Source organism: Oenanthe melanoleuca, chromosome 5 (assembly GCF_029582105.1).
Source record: "Oenanthe melanoleuca isolate GR-GAL-2019-014 chromosome 5, OMel1.0, whole genome shotgun sequence".
NCBI lineage: Eukaryota > Metazoa > Chordata > Aves > Passeriformes > Muscicapidae > Oenanthe > Oenanthe melanoleuca.
In genome coordinates, this window is record NC_079339.1 from 15,867,391 (window position 1) to 15,891,204 (window position 23,814).

The following is a 23,814-nucleotide window of genomic DNA, read 5'->3' on the forward strand; positions in this document are numbered from 1 at the left end:
GCGTGTGCCCGGCCGGCACCCCCTTCCCCCCGCCTGCAGCAGCTCAGCAGCTCTGGGGCAGGCGGGATTCTTGGCTCAGGTCACAGACTGATCCCTGCCCACTCTTTCCCTGCTGCTTGCAAGAAAGGGTCCCCATCTGAGGATGTAGAGACGAGCTTTTAACGCCGTGGAGTGGGAGCACAGTGCTGCAGCCTCCCAGTCACCAGGTAATATGCATGAGCTAAAATCTCCTGTCCAGCTTGCCTTTCCCGGCTGTCCTGCAGCTTATCCCCTCCCTTCCCTCCTGCAACCCACCTCCAGCCAATGCTTTTGTTCTTTGTCAGGTGGGAGGGGGACAGTGCATCCATGCTCAGAGCCCTGGCACCATGTGGGAGGCTGCTGGCTGGGGTGGGGAGATGGGTGGGCACCCTGTGCTGTGAGGAGAGCAGCAGCTGCATGGGAACACATGGCCAGAGCTGGTATCATCACCTCCACTCCCCCTCCAGCTCTGCCCAAAGCACTAACACAGCAGAGTGCCTTTCACACTGTGCTTTCGGAGCCACCCAGCAGTTTTGCTCTTCCACTGGCTCCTTTCCCTCAGGCTCTCCACCAGCTGGGCTCACCTCCAAGAAATACCATATTTGCCCAAAGTGGCAGCAGAGTGGGGATGCATGGGAGGAGAGGCTCCCAGCTGTTTCTCTTGTCATGTCTGTGATGGGCCCATTTTGGCAACAGCCTTCACCAGCCCCCTGTGCCCTCCTGCCAGCTATAGACTGTCCCTGCTGCAATGGGTGCCACAACTCAGCCCTGCCACCAGATCCATCAGCTCAAAAGAAAGCACATTGTGGTGGGTGTGTGTGTGCATGTGGAGCCTGGGCTTACTGCAGGGTGCTCCCCAGCAGATGTGGACCTGAACTCTGCCCTGGGCCCATCTGCTGCTAGCCATTTGGCAGGAGCAGCACGAGCATCTTGCAGGGATGGGTGCACAGCCTCCACCAGAGAGGTGCTGCTTGTGTGCACTGGCAGGGGAGTGCTCACATCACTCAGATTTCACTCTCAGCATCTTGACAAACGTGAGGTTGCTACAAGCAATGGGAAGGACAGGTAGTCAGACATCTCTGCTGCAGCTCCATTTTCAAATAGTGAGAACCAAGCATTGCTGCCTGCAGAATCCACTCAGCTCCTGAACAAGTAAAGTGACTGCTCCTGACAACATCCATCTTTAGATCACATGTCATGTTCATGCTCTGTCTTCCCCATCACCAAACCCTGGGAGCATGGCCTTTCTGCTTGGTACTGTCCCAAAGGACATCTGCATCCTATGGACTGCCTCTGCCAAAACACTCATGACCATGTCATGCACCTTATTTCCAGTCCCAGCATGATCTGAACCCCTCTTCCCATGGGACTGAGGGTTCCTTCTCCATCCCTCAGTAAAAAAAAGCTTTGTCTGATGCACATATCTTACATCAGCTCTGCTGTCACCTGGTTCACAACCAAGGCTCATTCCTCATAGCCCAGTTTTTTATTGTCCTTTCTTTGTAGGTCTCTATATTCAGTTTAGGATGTAACTGCAGGCCTCTCCAACATTTGTTTCATACCTTAGCCACACACTCTACTTCTCACACATTCTCTATCAAGTCATTATTTCACCTCTTGATTCCTGCACATGGCAGTTTCATTCACAACCTGCCACATTTTCCTCATCAGCTTTGTCTCCTGATACTTTAGATGCTCCTGCTCTAGGATATACGATTTTTGCTGTCTTGACATCATCTGCTCTCCCTGCACCAGCAGCAAGGTGACTGGGGCTCTCCTTAGAGCTGCCACAGCACAGCCACATCAGCCTAGAGAGCGAGCAAACACCAAGTACCTCACTCCCTGCTGATCACAGAGACCAGATGAGGGAGAGACAATCCCAGCTGTGCCTGCACAGCTACCAAAGCTACCCAATTTCCTTTGGGTGAGGGTGCAGCAAGCACCTGCCATGGGAGGAGCCCCTCTCTCCCACCAGCTGCCAGGTTAGGAGTCAGCACCAAGACAAAGAGCACATGTGAGGTCACAGACACAAACCAGGGTCTCAAACCACAAGAAGTCCCTCTGCCAGCTGACCTCAAGCCAGAGCCTGGCATGCTTTTACTATGACAGCATCTCCACCTGGGAGAGGATACAGCAAACCAGAGCCCCTCCTTGAACAGAAACTAGAGGCTGGAGCAGAGATCTAGACAAGTTTCCATAGGTAGCCTGGCCCACATTTCTTCTTGGCAGGTAGGAACACTCAGACTGACTATTTGAGATGGGCCACATGAAGTTATTGTGTTGCCAGGCCACTTGCAGGGAAGCTGTAATCAGCTCTTCTCATCTTTTCTGGCTTTTGGTTGACCTACTGCAGCAGCCAGTGCACTCAGGGGAGATGCTTTTACAATGCACACACATTGGCCCAGATAATTTTACAAACTGCATAAAGATGGGCACCTTGGTCAAAGGCCTGTGTGTGTTTTGTTTGGGTATGGTTTTTGGGTTTTTTTTTTTTCAAATATCCTTTCCCTGTGCTCACTGCCCACCAGTCAGCAGGCAGCATTTTCATGGATCATTGCCTCCATGGCTGGTTAATATTCAGTCAGCGAGCTGAAATAACACTGGAAAAGTTCATCTGAAAACCTCTACAGCCCTGGAAGTCTGGAATCCTACATGTTCATTAAAGACTACAGAGTTTGTAAATAAAATCAGCTACATCCTTCCCTATAAAATTGGTACTCTTACAGCCCAGGAGAGATCCAGTTTCTGAGATAAAGCAATACCTATCCCTATCTACCCATTACTCTCCAACACTGAACAAACAGATATATTTCCAAAGCAGACTTTGCTTTAGCCCTCAATTGAGCCAGAGGAGCTCCTGAGGTCCTTCCCCACCCAGACTTGCCCAAGACTCTGCACTTACACCTTCATGGTAGAGCTACAGAGGAACTTTCACTGACACCTTCTGCCATTCAAAAATGGTTAAGTTATCCAAGGTGGATTTAGCTATGAGGAAAAATGTGTTTTACTTGAGATCACATCTGAATGATTCTTTATACCTCCCTCCTCTCAAAAGTCATGTTTGAATGATTTCAAAGCAACATTTTTTACTCTTTTGCATGATACAGAGACTTTGGGTTTGGCATGTTTGTCTGCTTCTACAAATATCAGCCTTGAAATAATTGAAGGTATCCAGAAAAATGTATTAAGCTGACTGGGAGAGCATGGGGATGTGTTTTTTCTGTTTTATGATGTTCAGTTATAAACCTTTTACCATGATTTAGAGCAGAGGGGAAATGGGAATCACAAAGCCATTTGAGAAGGCAAAATAAGTTTTATACAGTTCCCCTACGCCCTTTCTTCTCTTTATCCCACCCCAGAGAAAGGGATTCTGCAGGGAGGTTTATTCAGCAGTTCAAGGTTAGAGTAGATGCCCTGTGTTCATTGAGCACTCTTTCCAAGTTAATTGAAGTAGCTGTCAATAAAAAGGCAGATCAGATAGTGGCTAAGTAAGTACATGCAGAGAAAGGACAGAATATAAATACATATATATATAATTATTTTCTGTTCCTGGGCAAAATCTAATGACCTGTTTTATGCAGCCAGTCAAGAAGAGATCAAAATTACCTTCAACTTTACAACCAGCTCCCCTGAGCACCAGCAGATCACTGTAATTTTACTGGTGATGAAGGGATCCTGGGGAATCTGAAACAGCCCCAAGGGGCTGAGCAAAAACCATTTTTCTCCCTGGCTCCTCTAATACCATCTACTTGGCACTTGGGCTCAGGCTCTGTCCTTGGTTGCCTCTCCTTTCCCCAGAAGTGACCTGGTGCAGTGTTTGCCATGCAGTGATGCACCTCTTGCAGCAGTCATTCAGATAACAAGGAGAGCAGTTGCCAAGCTGTGGGCTCACCTACCTGAATCTTGGAAGGTGGCTGGGGAACTTCAGTGTGCCAACACCTTCTCCTGGCTGTGGCTTCATGGAATCATAGAAGTTCAGAGGCAGTAGAAGGAGAATAAAAGGCAACAAAAAAGCCTCCTCCTATTGATGACCATATTACTGATGTACACCTCCATTCAGCTTCCTGGTACTGCTGTTCTCCTCCTTGCTTCTGGTGGGAGGGAATCAGCCAACATTTCCATAGAGGTCTCTAGTGTGTCATCCCTTTTGTGAAACTTGGTTGGTAGAAATATCTGCCTGTCTTATCCCCTCTTAGCCTGCAAGAACAGAAACTCTACATCTTTGATAAGAAACAAGAAGGGATCTGAACACTCCCTCCTTCAGTGTGTGCAAACACAAGCCAGCCCTTTGCATCATTCTTACAGTGCAAGCTGCAAATACATGCATTAGGCTGGTGTGGTTAGAGCAGGGTATAATGTGTCCTTGGGCATTTCTAAAATCTGTTAAAATATTCTTACTCAAGATATGGGGTTTCTTAAGTTTTCAGTTGGGTTGTTATTGCCTGTTTGTTTTTTGTTTCTTTTTCCCAGCAACATCTTCAGTGTTGGGGACACATAAAGTCACTAGCACTGCTAGAAGACAAGGGCATTTTTGAGACATTGAAGTTGTCAGTCAAAAAGGAATTAATTGCATTAGGATATTTGTATGAAGGACCGAGCACCTATCCTAGATCCTTCCAGAGGTGTGCATTGCAATAAGGAGCAGCGTGATCTCACCAGTTATCAGGGAGGCAGAGGGGAAGAAAGCAAATGGAGAGCTCACCTCTGACACCCGCCCCAAAGCACCAGCACATACCTCCCTTCCCTCAAGAACCAGCCTCATCAGGTGGGCCAGACCCCAATGGATGAAGGAAGAGCTCCATGGCAGAGTAACTCAGATTAGAGAGGAGTCAATGAGCAACAAGGCTTGGCAGGGAGAAGCAGAAGGAATTTGCCTCCAGAGCTGGATTTGTGGCATAGCTTACCAGCATCTCAAAAGCCATATGAGACAGGCCAAGCTTAGCTTGGGCATGAAACTGATTTGTAGACCTCCAGGAAACTGCTCTCATGTGCCTCCATTCCTGGGAGCATGTTTAACCCCCCAGCTGCCATGGCATTCACACAAAGGCTCCTGTGAAAAAGCAGAACCTGGGAAGTCAGCTGATAAAGGGGATGAAATGCCACAAGGCCAAGAAGCAGTAATACCTGCATGGTGCCTGGGCAGCTCACAGGCTGCCCAGGACAATGGCCAGCATTGGTGCCATCCTTGCCAGCTCACTTCAGCAGTCCTAGCTGAGATAGCAATAAACCCCTCAACCAAAACTCACCAAACTAATCAACTCCAAACCCCTTCTACTCCCAGTGCAGCATTTTCTCCACTTGCATCCTCTGCACATAGCATGCCCCTCACCAGGAACAAGACAGAGCCAGAGTTTGCTCTCTTCCTTTCTTGGGAAGGTAACAATCAACGCACAGCTCAACATTTGCATTTTGCAACCCTGACTTTTGCAAAACAGTAAATCTTACCAGCCAACTTGAAAAGCCTCCAACTGGTTTCATTGCCTGGAGCTGCTCTGCTCAAATAGCTGTCCTGGCACCACCACCATCCTCTGCCCTTCACCTCTCCAGTACTTAAGATGCTGAACTTTGCAGAGCCAAAGTTGGGAGCACGCAATGGTGTTACTTGATAGCCCCTCTTCACACTAATTTTAGGTGGTGGAACTTTTCATGCTTTTAAAAAGTCCCTTTATTTATTTTTGAGAAACCTCTTGTGCTTAGTGGCTACCATAATCACTTTTCTTTCTGATGTTTTGAACTTACCTGCAGGGCTCTAGAAGTCCCAAGCAACCAGCACCTGACATGATCTCAGAGGAACAAGCTCCTGTTAATTTTGTAAACCGAACTGAGTAACATGATGCTCCCAACATGCAAATGATTTCAGATGGAAACAAATTACACATCAGTAAGTAATGCATTTCTTTTGGGGGTTTATTCAGTTAATATTGATTTCTGGTTTTTGTGGTAGACTGTTCCTCCATCACTCATTTGTTTGCTCTGGGACATGTCCCTACTGCACCTGCTTTAGGCAAGCAAGGCACAATCCCTGTGGGATTCAGGAGATCCTGCTTGGACATCCCAGATATAGGTGAGGTATCACTCCAAATATAATAAATAGGTTTGGCCATTCAAGATATGGGCTGGGTCTTATCCTCACACTATTTACCCCTAAAAGGATGAGACAGGCTGACAGTGAGGATGATGACTGAGCAGCAGGATGAGTCAGGACCAATGCCTGGAGCTGCTGGTTTGTGCCCCCAGAGGAGGTGAGCAAGGCAGGAGACCAGTGAAGGTGCTCACAGCCACTCCACAACCTTGGGGAAGACCCACCTACTCAACCAAGCACCTCATTGAATAATGACACTTGGAATTTGCTGCTTTCATGCTTTAAAACCCTCACTTGTATAAATCCCAGTGGTATCTCCCCTTTACTTTTCCTCAACCTTACCCCATTCTTCCCATCATTCTCATCAGTCCCAAGTCCATGAGGCTTTTTTCTATTTATTTAATGCCTGTCTTTAGCACTGCTAAGCCACTGTTTCTAAGAGTTATCAGGAAGAGATGAAGCACATTTCTGAAAATGCAATTTTTCTCAATGCAATTTCCCTGGAATTTGTCTCAACATCAGGATCCTTGGAATGGCTCCATTTCTAAAGTAAATCCTTGCTCCAACTGCACTTTTGTCAATGTGAAATACATTTTTTTCTCTTAACCTGCTCATATACAGATATATATATATATATATATATATATATATATATATAAAATGCAGCATCAGGGAAAGTGTCTTGAGCTGGCAAGGAGTTACCAACAGACCAACCTCAGAACCTTGTTCAGCAGTATATCAGCTGCCATCTCAGTATTTATAGCCACCCTGCTCTTTGAGCTTGTTTATTTTCCTTCCCAAAGGTGGTGGTGGCAGGAGGCAAAGCTCTGACATTCAGGCTCAGGTGTCCCCAAGGCTGACCTTTCCTTCAAAGAGCAGAAGCTGCAGACACATTTCAAGAAACAAAGTCATTTGGAAACTCTAGACTCTTGTATCCACACCAGAGGCCCAGTGCAGAGCTTCAAGGGTTGGGCAGATCTGTTAATTAGCATGCACACACATACATTAGTATAGATGTAAAAATGAGCCTGTAATTATTTTATACCTAGAAAGAGAAACAGATGAAGTCCAGCCCCCAGTCTCAAGGCAGAGCAAGGGCTACATAAAGACATAACGCTCAAAACAGACTTGAGTTTCCAATATTTAAGTTTCCCCCAATTTTAGATAATGCTGTTTTATAGCATTGCAATAGTCACAGACCACACTTTTCAATCCCAGCTTGCATACATCCACATAGAACTCATCTGTTAAACCTTGTTGGGAAAAAAGCAGCCCTGAAGCCTGCCACAGTAAGACAAGCAGCACATTTCAGTATCACTGGAGCCCCCCCAGATTTATTTCAGAGCCAATGCTGCCAAAATGATGCTCCCCTTCTGCAAAATCTAGGCAAGATGGGTAAAGAAGAAATTGCAGTGAAACAACACATCAAGGTATGCCCCTAGTTTAGAGTATCAAGAGCCCACACAGGGGTACCCAGTCTCTCTGTTTGGGCACTGCCAACCTGCCATGGGGATGGTAATTTGGGGAAGCATGGCAGCACAGGGGATGCAGGGACCAGGAAAGCATCACTGCTCCTCCAGGCTAAGACTAATCTTAAGACTCACTCAGTGTGACAGTTTGTCCTTGCTCAAAATGCAGCAGTCTCAGAAGACAGAACTAAGGTCTCATAGCAAAAGCCTCTGCGATGCCAGTGCTGCAAAAACCACAATACTGTGAAAAATGAACAGAGGAAAGATAGGAAGCAGCCAGCTCCTGACCAACACCAGAGCAGGAACTGCTCCAGAATGGCACCAGTCTGCTCTCCTTCACTCACAAAATCAGCCACAGGTCCCTACTGAGGGAAAAGATGAGCCTCCATGCCCTCATCCCCTCCTAGAATTGCCCAAAATGCATATCTAGCTTATCTGGGCTGCAGCATTCCTGTTTTTCTTTTTGGGGAGGTAGGGGAAGGTTTCACCATTCTGCTAACTCCACTGCCAGTCCCACCACCATGAGCACACCATGTTGTTTTGGGAAGAGAAACAGCACATGGTCCAGTTAATTTAGCTGTGGAAACATTTCCCCTGGCAGATACAAGCACCTCATAAAGAGCTGCACACATTTGCTGTGAGCCAGTTCTCTCCCTGGTTCCTGACCACCACTAGAGAGCTCTGGTCTCCCATAACCTGCTCACTTCTCTGCTGTCACCACAACCTGAATTACAAGCAGCTGTTTATTGAAACTACATCTAGGTCCCTGAGGGCTTTAAGTGGAGAAAATATACTCTGCAAATTAACCCTCCTTAGAGAAGGAATCTCACACAAACAACCTTTGGGGCCTTCTCTGCCCTCTCCAAACTGGCAGGGCACAGGAATAGTAACTGGAGAAGTTTTCAGCCATTGTTTCCACCAGCCAGCTACAGAACTGTGGTGAAAAATTGGTGCAACCAGTTTTCACACATACAAACTAGTGTTATTTTCACCTCAAGCCAGAGCATCTCTATGCACCACACTGCTACTGCTCCAGCCTCACTTTAAAATCCCAGCACAGCAGAGGCAAGGCTGAAGGGAGGAAAATGGGGCCATGCTGCTCAGTGCTTTGAAGAACACAGAGCTCCTTGAATTCCTACCTCTCAGAACTGAAGGAGAGGATGGAGAGAACAAGGGACCAATCAGTAGAAAGATAAGAGAAAGACATTATATTGGAATTTTCTCTCTCTTTACCTACACCTTCCTAAAGTGTTAGGATAGCAGAAACCCTTAATTGTCTCTACACCAGAAAAGTGTTATTACTTGGAAGGTCACCCCCATAAAAAGGTGGATGGTTCCAGATAGAGCCATCAGCTCATTAGTGTGCTGGGTTCCAGTACAGACAGCTATACTGACCTTATCAAAGCTGGATTAGCAGGACACAGAGGAAATTTTAAATTTTTTTTTTTATAGCTGACATCACCAGTGATTGTGATTGAAGTCTGATGTTTCTCTGGTCTGTTACCTGGGGAGCTAAGCTCTGTGCTTCTCCTGGCTGATCACACTCCCCAGGAAGTCTCTGCAGGCTGATCCATTGCTCACCCAAGCACTACTGCTTCCCCTTTTAGAGGCAATTATTCCCAATGAAAAATGCAGCAAAATAACATGGATCTAAATGGGGCAGGCTCACAGAAAGCCTCTTCCTGCATGTCAGGCTCCTTTTCTTCTTGTCACTCAGACTGATGCTTCTTCCCCTCCACCTTACATTCAAGCATAGAGTTTCAAGGTCTTGGAAAACAGCCCTGCTGCAGACTCCTATATGAACAAAATTCTCAGAGTTGCCACCATTACAACATCTTCAAATTTTATTAAATGCTTATCAAAAACAAAGAAAATCCATGGGGCAGAAAGTTTTAAGCAGAAAGCACACTGATGCAAGAAGAAAAACAAGCTGCCCTCCTTCCAGGAGGGTAGAAACAAGTTGCAAAATTATGTTGACATGGTAAGAAGGTAGGAATGAGATTAAAGAGGGGATGGGGGACATGTTAACACCATGAAGTATGAAGGCATGGGAGAGTTCAGAAACAACCCTAGAAGCTCATTTGCAGACCTCAGGGCCAAGGCCAGAAATGCCACTCCTGAGGCACTAAGTTCCTCAAGGTCACAGCAAGCCTTGGTCTCCACAAACAATTCACTAGGATGCCATTTCACCAAGATCCCTTCCAGCAGCAGCCATTTCCCAGATATCCTGCACAGCTTCAGGAACAGAGCTCACAAGTTAGCAAGGTGCCACCACATCTAACCTTTAGAAGTGTTTCACACTCTGGCACTGGAGCCCACAGGTTAGAGAATAAGCAAATCACTTTCCCAGGGAAGGGAGATAACACCAGTGGTCAGTGCTCCTCACCTGGGAAAGGACATCTCCAATCCATTTTAGACAGAGGAAGGCAGCAGCTGTTTGAAATAAAGCTGCTATTGCCCTGCTGAGGCAGAAAAGTGGCAGGAACATTTTGGCATGAGTACATAACTGAATAATGAATGATCTGGGAACTAAAGGAAAAAGAGGACTAAGTTGAATGTAATTTTTGTATGCAGAGACCTGCAGATGGGAGTCCCTCAAAGCAGATGATCTAGAGGGACAGAGGCTGCATCATAAACAGGGGAAGACTTCACCCACAGCTGGCACCAACAGAGTGACAAGTGGTCCTTGCACTTGCATCACATTCTCCTTGCAGTCTTTTTACACTCAGAACCTGCCCTCCTTTCAAACACCTATTCTTCACCAGATTTCTGTTGAGTTCCCTTCTCTGCCACCACCCAGCCACCAAGGGCCACAAAAGGAGAAATTCTTAATCACATAACAAAAGCCTTGCCTGCTCAGCAGGGCAGCAGATCCCTCTCTTCCAACACTTAGGGAGAGGGAACAGAGCCTCTCACCTCCATAGCAGAGATAGATTAAAAAAAAAAAAAAAAAAATAGGAAAAAAAAGCCAAAGAGTCACAAAGAAAGTTAAAACAGGGATGAGTTTTGTCAGCTGATCTAGCTCCCTTCATCCATCTGGAGGCAGTGTGGGGTATTGTTCAAACCCCAAGAGGAGTCAGGCTGTACCCAAAGCAGACTGACAGCAGTCAGGAGAAGAGAAACATCCTTCAATTATCTTCTGTGGAGCAGAGGAAATAGTGGCATGGAGGGTTGCATTCAGTCAGGACCAAGCTGAGCTGCAAGACAAGAAAACACAGTGTTATTGACACCATTTGGCCTCTCATGAGCAATATCCTGGGCTATACAGAAACTGTCTCCTCTAGCAATTACAGGTGGGTTTCTCCCATCCATTTTCACAAAGCCCTGGGAATCAGCCCACCCAAAAGGCTTTAGCATAAGGAAACCTTGCTGGGAATGCCCATGTTCATGGCAAAGATGCTGCACGCCCAGCAGAGGCCATGGCTGCACTCCTGCCACACTGTCTCCCACCCCCAGGAGGAGATTCCCAGGCTTCCTCCCAAGCCCAAGAAAGCCACTAAAGCAGAGAGTGTCCCCCTAGCCCCTGACAGTCACAGCTCTGTTTGGGACCATCTGCAGCAGTGTTGGGTTCCTGCAGCTCTCCATCTGCTCCATGCACAACAGCTGGTGCAGCCAAGGGACTCCAGCACACAAATGACTTTTCCATCACTTGATAAATGACTCCTGGATGCTGACACTCTCCCCACTATTCCTGATTTGGGGCTGATTGCAAATGGAGCCAAGTCAGGAGAACAGTTGGGGTCCAAGAGTGGGTGAGAGTCCATTCACCCATGGGAACCCAACCAGCAGCAGGGAAGCTTAACCCTTTGAAAGCCTCTTGACTTCCAGGTTATTCAATTCCTTCTAGCTTATCACAAATCCACACAAGCTTTTCAGGCAGTGCTTCCCTTATTGTCCCCAGGTTTTCAGCTCCAGCCTTTCCACTGGCAATAGAGCAAATCTGTCTGTCCCTTTACTTTTGTTTCATTAGATGGCAAGGGGAAAGACAAATCTTTCTTGATGAGAATTTCCCCTGAGCACAGAAAGCTCTGAAGGAGACTCAAAACAAAGCCAGGCATGACAGGGAAGACAAATAAATTAACAGCTGATTTCCTTTTGCTGTCTCCTAACATCTTACTGCTTCATTAGTCAAGCTCACAGATTCCAATACAGTCACATGCCATGGAAGTTACCACTCATAAGGACTCCAAGACCCACAGCACAGCAGGTTTCAAGTCAGATGGGATGCTGGGATAGCAGCAAGAGTGATTTTAAGAGCACAGACTTTTGTAAGAGACAACAAATCTTGAGGTTATACAGCATGAAGCAGCCTCTGACTTTGGGAGCAGAGGGATTTTCCTGGTGTGTGCATACTAAACTTTCAACTCTGGGAGCCCCCATGCCCTCCTCAGTAGCATCTGGTGGTTTACAGCAAATCCCAGGCAAGATCCTTCCCTGACTCATGCGGAGCTGCATTTTTCTGGAGTGCAGCAGCCCATAGGACAAGGAAAACACTCCAAGAGCTGATCAGTAGCTGGGAAGTTCACTGCCCTGCCTCTTTAGTATTCCCTACACAAGCCTGAAGCAGGTGAACCTTATAAATCTGGTTTACCAGTGCTGCTGGACCATAGCTCATTGTGCAGTACAGGCTGTCCATGGGACCATATTAAACAGGAACAGATTAAGTCATTCCACAATAAATCCTACCATGAAGTATTTGCTCACCCTTCAGCAGACTTTAAAAAAAAGGCACAAAAAACCCCACAAGTAATTACCAATTCCTACACAAACAGAGCCAGAGTAGTGTCACACAAAAGTACCTACATAAACTCCAACTGAGACATTTTGAGACTCAGAAGAACCTAAAATACCCATGAGGCTGGGGAAGAAAGCAGGTATATGAGAAAGGAATGGGCTCTCAGCCTTTTTTTGGAACAGTGCAGACTTGCCTCTAAGAGTAGCTCCTGGAACAAAGCAAATCCTAATGACAGCCCTGTGCCTAAGGAATGAAGCTGGTAAGACACTGGGAATGTCCAACAGTTGTCAACCCCAGCTGACACAAATCCCCTCCAAGCCCCCTCACAGAAAACAGCAGGTCTCTCATGCCTACAGCTAAAGTAAATCACAGAATGATGGAATAGCTTGAATGGGACCTTTAAAGGTCATCTAATCCAACACCCATGCAATGAACAGGGACATCTGCAACTAAATCAGGCTGCCCAGACCTCCCTCCAGCCTGACCTGGAATGTTCCCCAGGGATAGGGCTCTCTGGGAAACCTGTTCCAGTGTTTCACCACCCTCATCATTAAAAAAAAACCCCAAGAACTTCTTCCTTATATCTATAGTCTGAATCTACTCTCTCAGTTTAAAAGCTTTACCCTTTGTCCTATTGCAACATGCCCTACTAAAATGCCTGTCCCCATCCCTTTTATGAGCCACATTTACATTTTAAAAGGCCACAATGAAGCCTCCCCAGAGCCTTCTCTTCTCCAGGATGAACAACCCTAACTCTTGCAAGCCTGTCCTCACAGAGGTATTCAAACCCTCTGATAGTTTGTGGTCCTCCTCAGGACTTGCTGCAACAGATCCATGTCTTTCCAGTACTGAATGCAGCATTTGCTAGACACTGCCTATACCCTGCCCACCACAGCCTCTGCAGGGCAGCTCATCCACCTTGACGCTTTTGAGCTCAACATGCCACCTCTTCAGTGCTTTTATTTGCTGCTGCCTTTAAAAAAAAAAAAAAAAGGCATCCTTCTCCCCCATCCCCAACCAGTTTTGGCAGGCACACCACCTGCTTGCTGGGTATGGAGCTCCTTCCCAGCCTAGTGCTGACAGCAGCACTGCAAGCCCAAAGCCAGCACTGGGCACTCAAGCACAAATAGCTGTTCTGCACTTTCCAGAGTTTTATTCGGGATAGTTTTCCCTCACAGTAGATATCACTTTACACACCCACAGTAACCAGAGCAGGCTGGGAGCCACCCAGCACACAAAATAAATAGCCCCCCTGGGCATGCCTGACATCACCCTGCCCTCCTCTTCCTTGTTTCAGGATGCTCAGTTGCATCCAGCACCAGGGATTAAGGGGCTCAGTGATTTATGCCTCATTTCATAGCAAAACTCAGCAACTCTGTGCTGAGCAAGAGCCAGGATAGAGTCAGATTTCCTTCCTGAGGCTGCCAAAGAGTCACTGCAGGTCAGAGGCTGTTTGGTGCTCCCCAGCTTGCTCAGGAAGAGAAAGGAGATAACTGAGGCTAGTTTTATCTTGGAATCCCCAAAACAGACCCTTAGCTCCACTGTGCTCACCTGACCAGTGGTCAGTGAGCCCACCGAGCAGCACTCACCAGAAAGGAGGCTGTGATGAGCAAGAGCAGGAAAAGCAGCCAGGAATTTGTGCAGAACAGCCCAGCACTGGCCAAAGGGCTGCAATTGCCATTGGAGATCAGACCTGACACAGCACAAGCCACTTCTGCTTCATTCAAGAATGAGTGACAAAGGCAAGACAGGGGCAAAGCTTCCCAAGGAGAAAGAGAAAACTTGGTTTTATCCTGGAGGAAAATGTTGTCCCTGTGCTTCTTCAGCAAGATCAGCCAGAGTCAGTGCTGTGTCAAAGCACTTCCTCACTGATAAACAGAGCTTCTGAGAAGCCCTGTATTTCACAGGGTGTTTTCATGCCAGCTGAAACAAATCAAGGCCAGTGCTTTGATTCAAGTGACACATGTAGTTTATGGCTGTTCTGCTGTATGTAACATCATATCACAGAGTTAATAACTGAAATTTGGAAAGCCATTAAACATCCCTGCTTTTTGCTTCTGGAGAGGTTTCAAAGCTTCAAAGTTTCAACCCCACTTTGTTTCCCTTGACGTTTCCTTCCAAGTCCCACTAGGACTTGCCAAGACACGAATGCCTGGGGTGCCCAGGAGCTCTCACCGTGCTAATGCCAGGAGCAGAAGGGCTCCAGGTTTGGCACACAGGATGTCTCTTGCCCTGCCACACCCACCCTCAACACCAGCTGAGGTTACCTCAGAACGACAAAACAAAGAGCGATGCTCTTCTCCCACAATGTTGACTCCATATTCAGCTTTTAGAGAGGAAGAGGAGGACTTGCGAATAAATATTTCCGAATCCAGCCCAGGGCTAAGCCCACACCAATTCTAAACTCGGTCTTTTCTTGCAGGAAATGACAATGCTGATAACAGTATCATCCTCCACCCAGCCTGTCTCCAACCAGCACCCCCTCTCTCCCCCTCCCACGCTGCCGAAGCCGGGGAAGGACAACCTGCGGCTGCAGCGGCTGCTGAAGAGGGCGGCCAGGAAGAACGCCATGCTGGCCTCGGAGCAGGGCAAGGCCTTCCGCTCCAGCCTCTCGCCCGTCAGCGAGGCCAGCCCCGACCAGGAGCGTGCAGAGAGCCCCGGCCCCGCGGCAGCCCCTCCCGAGCCCAGGGCAGAGCGCCCCGGCCCCGCGGCGGCCCCTCCCGAGCCCAGGGCAGAGCGCCCCGCGGCCCTGCCAGCCCAGCTCTCCGCCAGGCCCGCCCAGCCCCGCGCCCCCTCCCCGCTCCGCAAGGGAAAGCCCTTCACGCTGAAGGTCACCGAGCAGCGGCGCATCGCCGAGCACGTCAGGCTCACCGCCTGCTCGGCCATGCCCCTGCTGCACAAGCCAGGGGCTCCTGAGACTCCACAGCAGCCTGAGGGCTCCCACCTTCCCTCTCCGTCTGACCCTTCCGTGCCTGCTTTCCCCCAGCCTCCTCCTTCCAACGCAGCCAGTAAAGAACGGGCACCGGAGGTTACCTGTGTCACCAAGGTGAACACGTATTTCCACAGTGTCAAGCCACCCAGGGCTAAGACTCCCACACCAAACCCGACCCAAGGAACTGTCAGCCATGAAGACACAAGGCCTACCTCCCCAGCGCCTCAAACAAGCAGCTCTGAACCGTCTCCAGAGCAGACACCCACCTCACCTAAAGACAGCAAGGTCACTCCCCCCTCACCAAAACCTGCCCTCCTTCCTGCTGCCGAGACAAAGCCTCCTGATCAAGCTCCCAGGCCTGTTCCTACTGAGAAGCCCAGCACATCTGATGCCCACACCAATAAGCCTACAACCCATGGCAGTGACACCGAAATACCCGGCTCCAAGACGCCTCCTGAATTACCCAAGCAAGACAGAGACACCCTAAACCCATCAACATCCAGTGCTCCCTGGAGACAAGCACGCCCAGCAACAGCGACTCCAGCACAAGCTGATGGCACCGGGTCCACCTCCACAGACTCCAAGGCAAAACACATCCCTGAACAGATGACTCCCAGCTCACCCAACAGCAGCTGTCCCCCCAAGGCTGAGCCAGCACCACCATCAGTAGAAGCACCAAGACCTCCTGGAGCCAGTGCCTGGCATCGCCTCAAGAAGCACTTGATGGTGCAGCCAGAAGCAACCAACTTCCCAGAGTCCAAGCCAGAAAAGCTGGGACAGGAGGAAGGGAATAAAGAGGATGCTGCTCAAGCAGTCATCAAGCAAGACTGCACACTGGTTAAATCGAAAGCCACGAGGATGTGGGATGCCATTTTATACCAGGTGGCACTCACCAAGGAGAGGAAGCAACGAGCAGAAGAGAAGAAGCCACAGAAGGAAGAGAGCATTTTTCTTCCCCGCCGCTTGCCCATCCTCCTACACAAGCCACGCTTCGACGCACGGAAGTTGAAGGAACTGGCTGCCAAACCCATGACAAAGATCAGCACCGTGTTCGAGGTGAGCCGCTTCCGACCCAGGGGGGCCGAGGAGCACAGCAAGAGCTTCAACAGAACGGCGTCAGGATGGTCGGTCAACTGAGGCCAGGCTGCTCCACGCCTCTACAGGGGCACCAACCACCCAGTTTACAGGCAAGTGTAAGGGAAAAAAGGAAATTAAATAAAACCCCTCCAAGCCAGCAGCCCCATGCTGCAGGTTTAAGGGTTACTCTCCATACATTCAAAAGCTCAAATGCGTAACTACCATGTCCACAGGTCACAGGAAAACAAACATGCTTGTTTTTAAAAGTCAACAATCACTGGATGCAGTAAGAGAGTGAAGGCACACACTGAAGAGGACAAGCTGCCTATAGAAGATCAGTTTAGAGTAAGATAAAGGAATTGGAATTTTTTTGTTGCATTTATCTAAGAGATAGATACTAGGAACAACAGCGGTTGCAGATGAGATGAAGGAATCTGGGTTGCTCCACATCTCTAGGGGACTTAGAAAACAAACTCAAAGGGGATGAACATAATCTCTATATTCTCTACAGAAAGTCTACCCCATGCTCATTTTCTGAAAACAAAATGGAAGAGCATCCTTCCACCCAAAGCACAGAGAAGAGAGTAAGATATCCTGTTGTCACCAAGCAGCTCCTCTGCCTAGCAAAATGGGCATCATCTGACATCCTCCTAGGCCAGTCTACTAAATAATAATGCAAAGAAGAATAATTTTGTTTCAGTAATCAAGTTCTGTTATGTATTTTACCATGTTTTCTCCACAACAGCTGATGGTTAATGTTTCCACGATAGCCAACAAGACCCTGCTTTAGCATATGGGTATCCAATTTGGTATTTAACAAGGTGCTGGTTTCTGAGGGGTTCTGCTAACCACATGGAGTCTCGTTTTTAGGGCAAACATCATGACAGTTGCACACTTGCTTGTCCCTGATGTCCTAAAAAAAAGGCATTGAAAGGAAAATCCCCAACTCTGCCCACCCACAGACAACTGGGCTTTCCAGTATGACCCTTTACAACTCCACTGCCAGCAGGCTTATGAGGATGAAAGCTGGGAGATGGGTTATTTCTGTTTCACAAGGGATTTGATCACATGCTGGGGTATTCCTATACAGCTAATATAGGAGTGCTATGTTTAGTCCAAAAGGAATATAAAGAGCTGCCTACAGAGTTTTCTTTTCCATGTACAGAGGATATGGAACTGACCAACTGTTCCTCAAGCCAAACTGCAAACAGACTTAGAAACAAAACAAAGAGCCCCTTTTGCCTTTTTTTGAAGTCTTCCTGTTTTGCAGTGATGCTATAAGAGCAGTTCATTTAGCAAACCTTCAATTAAGTTTTCACTTTACCGGTCTTATCTCTATTCTGTAACCCCTTCCCTGCTTGAAACACAAAAATCAAGTAGGAAGAATAGCCCAATTATCTAAAGTGGGGATTTCTTCAAACCCCCAGTTTTCAAAGAAAAAGGTAAAAAGAGGTTGGAAATGTGTCAGTAATCACAAGTGAATCCTAGGTAAGCCTCTGCAGGAAAACTTAACATTGCTGCAAGAGAAGGCTACAGAGAAACATCCATGCAGCAGCACAAACAAAAAATCTAAAGAGTGCAGCATAAAACATGTAATGCAGATAAAGGCAACCTTACCAGAGAGTGATAAATGGCACCTTACTGCAGCACAGCCAGATGGATGCCTCTGCACAAAGGTCTGTATGCACAAGAGCCACAGCACTAGCATGAGGCAGAGCACCCAACATTGATTACATTTGGGAGACTAAGCCAAGGTGGATTAAGAAGCACTTGTGCTTTAAAACAGCTTTTGTCCTGCACCAAGGACAATCACCCAAAGCAAACCAGCAACTCTCACCTCACAGGCTTTTGCACCTGCTTGGCTTCCAATCAGGCTGCATTCACACCCAGCCCCACTGCACATGGATGAAGGATGGGGAAATGCTGCTGGGGAGAGCAGTTCCCACAAGGAGACAGAGGAAGGCAGATCTAGGTACATAGATTAGCCCTTTTACCCCAAAAGCAAAGAGCAGAGGCACACAGCAAGCATGGCAAGTCCTGCAGAGAATCACAGACACCTCTGTAGGCAACATGGCTGTTCACTGAAGTCATTGTGGTGGGCTCCAGCCTGAGCTGCTGTGCTGAGGAAGAGAAGAAGAATGCTACTGGGCACAGAATTCAGAATTTGCCTATTTTTCAATGCCAAATGGCATCAGGCAGTTGCTAAGAAGCCCAAACTGACACTTGGAGAAAAAAAAAAAAACTTATTCCATACCCTGCAGCGAGGTCCTACAGCCCAGGAAGGGAGGGAGAAAAAAAAAAAAAAAGAGAAGACCAACCACACCTGTGTTTAAGCAACTAGAAAGCTGTTAAGGTGGTGTAAAGCAAGTGACAGGGGTGAGCCAGAAGGGTTTGAGAGCAAGAAGGCCATGACAGTGATCCAGCAGTAGGGAAAAAGGATGAGCATAGTTCAAGGTGGTATAGAGGAGCTGGGGAGCAGGGAGCTCACAGCATATAAAACAGACAGGTAAGAACATAAGAACAGAAATAAGCTCCTCCAGCTATCACAGCCATTTTGCTATTCACAGCAAAAAAAACTCCAATGCTTCCATGAGAACAAACTCAGAGAACAACAGTGCTGTGCCATGGCTGCTTGGAGCGCTGCATGGATCCTAGAGGACATCCTGTGATAGTGCCTTGCCTTTCAGGAAAGGATGCTGGACAAAGACCAGAGCCAAAGGCACTTTCATTTGAGCAGCTTAGAGAAACTCATGTAGGGCAAACAAAACCTGCTGACAGCCTAGCAAAACCTGTTTGCTGTAGAGAGCTGAAGCTCAGTAGGTTCTCATTTAGTACACTGAAACAGACTTTGGGAGAAAGAGGAGACTGATCAAAGGGGAGACCTTATAACAGGTTTCTTCAAAGTCACAGGCAGAGAAGCAAGCTAAGGATGCAAGCTCTGTGGACTAAAAACATAGCTTCGGGCAGTCTTGGGCTTGTCCTGCTGCCCATCTCAAAGTAGCATTCAAAAGGGCGTCTCCTCTAAATGGGCACTACAAAAGGGAAAAAAAAAAAGCCTAAACAAACAAAACAATATGCAACACTCAGAAGCCAGCTCCTTAAGGGTGGGAGGGAAGGAGTGGAAAGAAGGAACACAGGCCCCAGAAGAATTCAGAAACAAAAGGTGTTTTGTAGCAGGCAGAGCTATTTTAACCTTGGCAATGAAATAAAGCTTCTTTTTTACAGTAGGGAAAAAAAAAAAAAAAAAGAGAATGAGCTTGTTTTCACCCTCAACTTCCTCTCCACTCATTGTGCCAGATGCTGCCCAGTTGGATCCAACCAGTTATCACCTCCCTCTATGCTATTCCTCCTTATTGCCACAACCCTCTACTATCATCCACTCAAGATAACACCAGGGTATCTATGAGCATAAACACAATAGGAACATGAGATTCAAAGACCATTTCAAGAGAGCACAGAGACAGCAACTCAGCTCTGCCTTCCCCATACTGCACATCAGAGAACAGTCCTTTCTGCTCTGTTGGTCTACCCAGTACAGCAGATGTTCACATCCTTCCTGCTGCAACCTTATTACAGACTGATTCCAAGAGGTTACTGAAGTCATTAAAAGTTTTCTCCCTGATTAATTCAGTAAATCTGGGAATTGGACCCCAGAAACATTTGAATTTCAGAAGTACATCAGCCCCCATTCTCAGCCAGAATAACCTCCAGCTATCTACTCCTTGGGACTTAAGAGAGCATAAGGAAAGACAGCAGATAGGACCATTCCTTTGAACTAGCAAAGGCAAACACATCCTCACCCAAACAGCAGTAGCTCAGGGACTTGCCCTGCAGATTCAGCTAACAGAGGTATGCAGCTTCCTAGCAGCATCAGGAAGGCAGAGACCAAAAATCAAACCCCTGCTGTGTACCCACTCTATCCCAGCCCAGACAGTCAGGCCCAGAAGCAAGGCTCCAGCTGTTCCTATAGAGCACCTTCCAACTTCCAACTCACCCCAAGTGCTGCTGGCAGAAAGAACCTGCCAGAACAGCCCAGGAGTTTGTTACACAGAGCAGAGTCACATCCCACCTACCTGGTTAATGAGTTCTTCAGACATGCTATTGCTCTGCAGCATCGTCTATCAACACCTTCTTGTACTGGCCGTGGCCTGTTGCAACAAATTTATACTTTTTGCCAGAAGGAATGGACTGAACAGGAGAGAAAGGAAAAGCCAAAGTCAGAATTTTTCTCCATTAAATAGGCAGTCAAAAATCAAATAACTGAAGCCAGAGGAGCACATAAATTGCCTTTAATCCCAGAGGGCCTGGAGACAGCCCATTCTGTACTGCCTTCTTGCCTCCTTCACACAAACTCTCTGCACAGATCCATCTCCACCTTCTATAAGCATAAGGTAACACAAAAAGAACAGGATATGCAATAGGAAAGAAGATTCAATGCATGCATTGGGAGGGAAGGCTCATCTAAAAGCCCAGACCCCCAAGCCAGGGTTGCTTCTATCCATGGCAAGAGATTGTGGGATTTACCAGATACTGGCAGTTTCAACACTAGGACTGACAAGATACTTTGATCTTCCTCTCTCAGCCTAAACAGTTTGAGCAGTAGCTGCTTGATGCATTTTAGAAGACATTTCCACATATGTTCCAACAAAATCCATCTGCAAGTGATACTGTCTGAGGTTCAGCTCCACTTAGTTTTGCACGTTTTGTTTACTCTCAGTGCCAAAAAGCATAGCAAGAGCAAAATTACTCAAATTTGCAGTTCCATTTGAGCCTAGAAGGCTGGGACTCCCAGCTCATGTGCTGAGAACATGCTATTCAAGAGACCTTTCAGAATTACTGGATATAAAAGTATTTTTGCCCCCACTTTCACTAGAGCTGAACCAATAGCAACTCACTTTTAGGAAAAGCTCTTAAGCATGCAATTGCATTGATAGATAAAGGCAGCCCTTGTCCCTACAGAATATCATCTTCTCAATACTTCCAACCCATCCATCTGCTCTTTTCTTTTTCAGCAGAGCAAGTGCTCTCACAACCACAGACAGCAACTCACCTTGATACTGCTCTCAGGTTTGGGACTCCCCTTCTGTTCCCAAAGACTTCTTTTACTCACAATGTCTCCAGCCACAATATCCTGAGAAGATGATGTTTTCATTACCCTTCACTGTTAATGCTGCAGAACGTGTCTTTGTTCACATCCATTTCCAACCCACACATCTGACCTCCTTTTTTTTTATTTATAATATCACATCATCTGACCTATAACAGCTGCTGCTAAAACCCATGACTATGAAAACGTCTTCCTGTTCCCAGTATATTTTATGTTTTCCTATCATTCTTCCACAAGAGTCTGAATTAGCTCCAAGATGTTTATTTTCTTAAGTTCATTAACTATTTAGGACATGTAAACATCAAGGCTTCTTCACCATAAGGAATTCTGCTCTCATAAAAATAGATTTGCAACCAACGTGTTACAGAACCAGCCTCACCCACAACAGAAAAGTCAGAAAGTGCAATCACTGAGAGCAATACATAATTCTCTCTGCATTTTCCAAGTTTACAACATTTATCACTTTTGTACTAGATGCAACTTCATGCCTGACAACTGGAGCTTAGCCCAAGCCCGTGTAGGAGACACGTGCATTCTCCCCACTAGCTGATTTTATTCCCACTTCAAATCAGCCTCAACCAGCAACACAGAGGTTTTCTTGGATCTACCACCAAGGAACAACTGGGGACCCTGTCAGAAAAATTGAATCTCCAAGGTGCAAAACCTTACAAAGTGATGGAAGGCCTCTAACATAGATGCCTTTAGAGCTTGTAGGCACCACAAACGAGATGTACCAACAGGATAAACAAGGACAATGCATGTTGTGCCCAGGGACCAGTCCCTGCCTCCAGCACAAGCAAGGCAAGTCCTTCAAGGGCTGTACCTTACAGGGTGAGGGCTTCACAGCAGATTGAGCTGTCACCTCCCCAGTCTCCCAGAGGCTTTTTGTGCTGGCTACCATCATGCTCGTGGTGGGAAGGTCAAGAGAGGGCTGCCGGACAGGTTTTGGAGCCTTTGTGGAGGTCTGGAAAATAAACAGACAGCTTGCCATCAGAGAGTCTCTTGATTATTTCTAAGCCTGGAAGGTCCTTGGAGATAAGGGGTTGTAAAAGGAGACTTGTAGAGTAGTTCTTGTCAGATATTCCCACTTTTTAAGCAGAGAACATGAAAAAACAAGCATGGGACAGCTTGCTAACGAAATCTACCTGCGGAGGGACATAGACACAGGAGAAAGGAGTGCTCCCATCCCAAGGAAGACAATTTAGTTGTCATCTCGGTGAAGTTAAGAGGCATGGTTTGAGAGCAAAGAGGGCTGCTGGGAGGGTGGGGGCAGAGACAACACAGCAACCCACCTCAATAGCCTGTGTGTACTGCTCCAGCCTGTCATCAATCTTCGACACAGGGAGAGGAGGCTGACTCTTCTTTACGCTGTTACTGCGGAACAGAGAGGAGGATTGAGGTGCTCCCCCAGGCCAAGGCAGAAGAGAAGGCTTTGTGGGGCCACAGGCAGCCCCTCGCTCCTGCCCTTCCCCACAGCAGGAGCTGCTGACAATGTCCATTTGCAGCAAGTGACCTGCCCTACCCCGAGGCCAACCCCAGAAATACCTTTTCTGTATTGAGCGGTTCAGCGACTCGGTTCTGTCTGTGATCTGAAAGGGAAAAAGAAGACAAAGATACAACTTTTGTCCATGCATCTCAGATGGACGCAGGCCAACTTAGCTGACCATTTCTTGGCCCTGATCTCTCACCCATATTTTGGTTATAAATCCCTCAGTCAGCCCCCATGTTCCCCTACTGATAAGAGGGACAGTGAGCATCCCCTTTCTTCCTTCTTTCCAATCAAGGAGAGAGAATCCCAATCCATTTAAGAGGTAAACCAGCAATGTGTAAATTGAGAATGAAACATCAACCAAGACCATTTTCTCTACTTGCTCTGGTGAAGGTCTCTCTCAGACCTTTGGCTTCCTAGCCAGACACAAAAAGGGAAATGGCAAGTACAGAAAGACAAGGGGAAAACTAGAGGCCACATTTGCAGAAGAGAAGCCAAGCATGGGAGCAGCACAGGCATGAGGTAAGTCAACTTATCCACACCAGGACAGCACACAGGGCAAATCAGCACATGAAGCCACCTGTGAGGCAGTTCTTCATGTCAAGCCATCAGGAAAGAGTTTTGCAGCAGAGGCTCCTGAGCAACAACTCTTTGGCCAAGGCAGGAAGGCAAGCAAACACTTCACAACCACTGCAGGAAAGGGAAGCTGAAATGTTGCTAAACCTTGTGACTCTTTCATGCCCCAATAAGCAAGCATACAGAGAGAAAAATCACCTTGAAGCCAAAGGGGGGCTTTCTTAACACCGACTCCCACAGAGTCAAGGAGCAGCAACCAAGCAAAAAGGAGCCTTCTCCCCCTGTTAAACTGCTGCCTGTGCCACAGGAAACATCACCTACCAAGTTAG

The 23,814-nt window shown here is 47.3% G+C and overlaps 2 protein-coding genes across 5 annotated transcripts in view; one reads left to right on the top strand and one right to left on the bottom strand.

Moving 5' to 3' along the window:
• Nucleotides 1-117: 117 nt before the first annotated feature.
• On the top strand, nucleotides 118-22,237 carry PRR33 (proline rich 33). 2 transcript variants are annotated; one of them, XR_008840742.1, is made up of 3 exons: nucleotides 118-206; nucleotides 5,764-5,899; nucleotides 21,895-22,237. XR_008840742.1 is itself a non-coding variant. In XM_056493972.1 (3 exons), the coding sequence occupies exons 2-3, from the start codon at nucleotides 5,879-5,881 to the stop codon at nucleotides 16,371-16,373; spliced, it is 1,668 nt and encodes a 555-aa protein (XP_056349947.1). In that variant the 5' UTR covers nucleotides 118-206; nucleotides 5,764-5,878; the 3' UTR covers nucleotides 16,374-19,557. The 2 variants fall into 2 exon arrangements, 1 of the variants encoding a protein (XP_056349947.1); XM_056493972.1 differs by lacking the exon at nucleotides 21,895-22,237 and adding an exon at nucleotides 14,727-19,557.
• The window catches only part of LSP1 (lymphocyte specific protein 1), a 48,067-nt gene continuing 33,648 nt past the window's right edge, over nucleotides 9,396-23,814 (bottom strand). For all 3 annotated transcript variants that reach the window (XM_056493973.1, XM_056493975.1, XM_056493974.1), the window contains 6 exons: nucleotides 22,966-23,009; nucleotides 22,713-22,794; nucleotides 22,244-22,384; nucleotides 21,364-21,444; nucleotides 20,387-20,501; nucleotides 9,396-10,766 (listed from right to left, as the gene is read on the bottom strand). In XM_056493973.1, the coding sequence (XP_056349948.1) occupies nucleotides 20,412-20,501; nucleotides 21,364-21,444; nucleotides 22,244-22,384; nucleotides 22,713-22,794; nucleotides 22,966-23,009 (438 nt within the window). In that variant the 3' untranslated portion in view covers nucleotides 9,396-10,766; nucleotides 20,387-20,411. The remainder of the gene's footprint in view (nucleotides 10,767-20,386; nucleotides 20,502-21,363; nucleotides 21,445-22,243; nucleotides 22,385-22,712; nucleotides 22,795-22,965; nucleotides 23,010-23,814) is intronic.

What these genes read in the sequence shown, in the direction of transcription:
- PRR33 (XM_056493972.1), top strand. Translation starts at nt 5,879, where the DNA reads ATGGAAACAAATTACACATCA. An exon ending in TGGAAACAAATTACACATCA is followed by an intron (nt 5,900 to 14,726) that starts GTAAGTAATGCA and finishes CTTTTCTTGCAG; the next exon opens with GAAATGACAATGCTGATAAC.